This window comes from Trichechus manatus, unplaced genomic scaffold (assembly GCF_000243295.1).
Source record: "Trichechus manatus latirostris isolate Lorelei unplaced genomic scaffold, TriManLat1.0 scaffold00214, whole genome shotgun sequence".
Lineage (NCBI taxonomy): Eukaryota > Metazoa > Chordata > Mammalia > Sirenia > Trichechidae > Trichechus > Trichechus manatus.
Window position 1 is genome coordinate 3372445 of NW_004444150.1, and position 1780 is coordinate 3374224.

General features: G+C 47.0%; 1 protein-coding gene across 3 annotated transcripts in view; it reads right to left on the bottom strand.

Annotated features, from left to right (window-relative positions):
* Positions 1–1780, bottom strand: part of PIP5K1B (phosphatidylinositol-4-phosphate 5-kinase type 1 beta) — a 127046-nt gene that overhangs the window by 104567 nt on the left and 20699 nt on the right. For all 3 annotated transcript variants that reach the window (XM_023742638.1, XM_023742637.1, XM_023742639.1), the window contains exon 3: positions 634–933. In XM_023742638.1, coding sequence (XP_023598406.1) covers positions 634–933 — 300 coding nt within the window. The remainder of the gene's footprint in view (positions 1–633; positions 934–1780) is intronic.

Consider the following 1780-nt stretch of genomic DNA (forward strand, 5'->3'; position numbering starts at 1 on the left):
CAAATTTCTCTCCCCCACTGGAAGCCTACTTCTTCCAAGATTTCTGTGGCTTTTCTGGCCAATCACTGCATCAAATCTCAATTTCTTTGCCCTCTAGTTTAACTACCTTCCCCACAGGGGAGGATTAAAAGAAAATAAAGTTTTCAGGACTCTTTTATCAAAGGAGGCTGACTTAAAACAAACAAAACAGTTGCTAACAAGTCAATTCCAACTCATGGCAACCCCACTTGTGTCAGAGTAGAACTGTGCTCCATGGGGTTTCAATGGCTGATTTTTCAGAAGTAGATCACCAGGCTTTTCGAGGTGGCTCTGGGTGGACTGGAACCTCCAACCTTTTGGTTAGCTGCTGAGTGTGTTAATCGTTTGCACCACTCAGGGACTCTGAAGCCGACTTCTTTTATTTGCAAAATCAACAGAGATGGAAGGAAAGAGACTCTAGATGATTCTCTTATCATCCAGCAATTCCTTCAACCTCAGAGAAGCACGGATCAGCACCACCAGGGCTGGGAAGGATGGGATTCCATGTGCCCACCCTGGACGTTCCTTATTTCTATGCTTTTGATGAGTGGCAGCCCAGGGTGACAGGGTCACAGACGACCTTTCAAAGGGAATCACAGCGGGGACGTTCCTTACCCGGCAGTCTCTCTGAAGCGTTTTCATCAGCGCATTGTACATCTCCGTATCAAAATACAGGCCCTCGTGCATGTCCTGCAGGAAATCCAAGTCCTTGAACGTGGGGTTTGACTTCTCTCTCTCCTTCCGCGAAGCTCTTCGTTTGTAGGTGGAGCCCTTCAGGTCGTACGTGTAGTGCATCCTCATGGCGCACGGCAAGACATTGTTCATTACCACGATCCTGATGTTGATGCCTCCGGACTGCATGCAGTACAGCCCGTAGAATTTGGGCAAAAGAGTCCTTGGGTTCTGGTTTAAATTCTGACAACAGAAAAGGGGAAAAAACGCTTACACACTCCCATCTTTACAAAACGATGCTCCGTGACAGTTTGTTTTCCTGCTAATACGATAATTCAGAATGTGAGTTCCTTAATGGCGGTGGCTAAAACGTTGCTGTTTCTAAACGAAGTCCTGAAGTCTGCTCGTTGGACAGTGACTTCATCGCTCTAAACTCAGGACATTAAAAGTGGCTACACTGAAAACGCACAGAATTCCCAAATGAGCCCCAACTAAAAACGGGCAAAGGGGCCCTGGTGGCATGGTAGTTAAGCGCTCGGCTGCTAGATGAAAGGTTGGCAGTTTTTTGGCCAATCATGTAACCCCCTTGCGTGTTATTTTCCCAGGCATGCTATGCGTGTTATTTGTGTGTGTTATTTATATGGGCACACTATTTGCAAAAAAAATACGGCAGTGTCCTGGTGGTGCAATGGTTAAGCACTCAGCTACTACCTAAAGGTCAGCAGTTTGAACCCACCAGCTGCTCCTGGAAGAAAGATGTGGCAGTCTGCTTCCATAAAGATCAAAGCCTTGGAAATTCTATGGGGCAGTCCTACTCTGTCCTACAGGGTCGCTATGAGTCGGAATTGACTTGATGGCAATGGGTTTGGTTTTTTTGGTTTAGTGCCAAGGTTAAAAATGCCACCTCTGGAACCTGTGTTCAAGTCCCACCTCTGCAGCTCATCAGCTGAATAACCTGGGCCAGGTACTCAATTTATCTTTGCCTCAATGACCCCACGTATAAGATGAAGACAGCTGTAGTAACGAAAACTGCTCTGAGGATTCAGTGAATTCATGCAGGCCAAGGACCGCAGGCCGTGCCTGACACCCG